At 44.5% G+C, this 2,164-nt stretch overlaps 1 protein-coding gene across 6 annotated transcripts in view; it reads left to right on the top strand.

Moving 5' to 3' along the window:
• Window positions 1–2,164, top strand: part of Galc (galactosylceramidase) — a 68,288-nt gene that overhangs the window by 58,169 nt on the left and 7,955 nt on the right. For 5 of the 6 annotated variants that reach the window (XM_031355317.1, XM_031355316.1, XM_031355321.1 and 2 more), the window contains exon 14: window positions 205–382. In XM_031355317.1, coding sequence (XP_031211177.1) covers window positions 205–382 — 178 coding nt within the window. Of the gene's footprint in view, window positions 1–204; window positions 482–2,164 lie in introns of all 6 variants that reach the window. The other variant, XR_004114066.1, reaches the window with a different exon arrangement.

The following is a 2,164-nucleotide window of genomic DNA, read 5'->3' as shown; positions in this document are numbered from 1 at the left end:
TCTCTCTCACACACACACACACACACACACACACACACACACACACACACATGCACACACACACATCCCTAAACTTTGTTTCTAAATGGTATGTTTTAGAAATTAGTCAAGTGTTTCACAGTGTATCAGAAAGGAGAGATCTGGTAAGGGATTGATAACCAGCTGCTGAGATACTAAGTGGAGGACTTTTTGTGTTCTGAACAGAGTACCCATTTTTTAGTGAAGCTCCAAATTTTGCTGATCAGACTGGCGTATTTGAGTACTACACGAATAACGAAGACCTTGAACATCGCTTCACACTGCGCCAAGTTCTCAACCAACGACCTATTACCTGGGCTGCAGATGCTTCCAGCACAATCAGTGTTATAGGCGATTACCACTGGTGTGTGAGAGATGTCCTCAGTGTATAAGCTTGTGATTGGGGTACATTCTGAGTGAAGAGGTTCCAATAGACCTTCTCCTGTCAAGATTCTAATAGGCGGTGGGTCATAATTATGTGACCTCAAATGATCAAATTAGCTTCCATGTCCTTCCTTTAGATTATCCAGTTTGAAAATAATTTCAGTCATAGAACTTTAATTTTAATGGGAAAATTGAGGATTTCTGGACCTGATTATAGTTTAATGCTCATTTACAGACCTTGTGATATGAATGCTTTTAGTTTTATCAGACTTGAGTTGTTGAGCTGGTGTTGCCACCTGCTGGACAATCAGCAGAATTACACTTCCTTAGCTATTGTAGGAAGCTTTTTAAAAATTAGACCAGCTTTACTATTTATTTATTTATTTATTTATTTATTTATTTATTTATTTATTACTTTTATTTTTTTTACAGTCCAGTTGTTATCTCCTCCATGTCCACCCTCCCCTCACCCCAGGCCTCCCGACTCCCTGAGGCCTCAAGTCTCCCATGGGTTAGGCGTATCTTCTCTCACTGAGGCCAGAGCAGGCAGTTTCTGCTGTATATGTGTCAGGCCCTCATTTCAGCTGGTGTATGCTACCTGGTTGGTGGCTTGGTGTCTGAGAGATTCCAGGGGTCTGGGTTAGTTGAGACTGCTGGTCTTCCTCTGGAGTCGCCCTCCACCTCAACTTCTTCCAGCCTTTCCCTAATTCAACCACAGTGGTCCCTGACCATTCAGTCCAATGGTTGAGTGTAAGTATCTGCATCTGTCTCAGTCTGCTGCTTGTTGGGCCTCTCGGAGGACAGCCATGCTATAGACTCCTGTCTCTAAGCACACCATAGCCTCAGTAATAGTGCCAAGCCGTGAGGCCTCCCCTTGACATGGATCCCAAGTTGGGTCTATCAATGAACTCCTTTCCCCTTAGCCTCTTCTCGATTGTTGTCCCTGTAGTTCTTTTAGATAGGAACAAATCAAGGTCAGAGTTTTTGACTGTGGGACTGCAACCCTCTTCCTCCACTTGATGCCCTGTCTTCCTGCAGGAGGTGGACTCCATGAGTTCCCTCTCCCTACTGTCGGGCATTTCCATGAACGCTTCACTGCTCAGGGCACCCAGAAACTCCCTTGCACTAACAACTTTTCGCCTAATTTCCATGTTGTTTGGTGTTTTGGTTTTATCCTTTTTTATTTTCCAACGTTATATCCTCTGTTCAGGCAGCAAGATTTGTTGAGAGAGCCACACAGATGCCATGCCTCAGTGGGCTGCTGAGGGAAGTAGTCAAGGCACATGCAAAACTTTCACAGCCAATGATGGCGGATGCGTCATGCTCAACTTGTAGGTTGAGAAAGTGAGGTTTTGAAATAAGAGACACCCACAATTCCATTTCATGTAAGTGGCAGAACCAGGACCTGGCCTCTCTGGTTCAGTGGTCTATGCCAGAAGCTTTGTTTTAATTGTCCAGACTTTTTCCTCAGAGGAAGACAGGAAGGATGAGTTGTACGCAGGACTGTTATAGTAATGTGGTCAGCCTTCAGCACTGCTGTGCCTCAGAACCCTGCCTCGGCCCTAGATCTTGATGAGAACCAGTATGGGAATTTGAGCATGAGGACAGGCTTTTCTGAAGAGATACATAAAAATTCTGTCTTGTTTGTAAGCTTTGGTTGTGATCTGAAGATCTCTACAAAATAACCTCCTCTTGCTCACAGCTGAATTCTCTATTACATGTGCTCTCTCTTTCTCTCCCTCCCTCCCTCCCTCCCTCCCTC

This window comes from Mastomys coucha, unplaced genomic scaffold (assembly GCF_008632895.1).
Source record: "Mastomys coucha isolate ucsf_1 unplaced genomic scaffold, UCSF_Mcou_1 pScaffold6, whole genome shotgun sequence".
NCBI classification, from domain to species: domain Eukaryota; kingdom Metazoa; phylum Chordata; class Mammalia; order Rodentia; family Muridae; genus Mastomys; species Mastomys coucha.
Note: the sequence above shows the minus strand (reverse complement) of the source record. Positions and strands in the feature narration are given on the sequence as shown.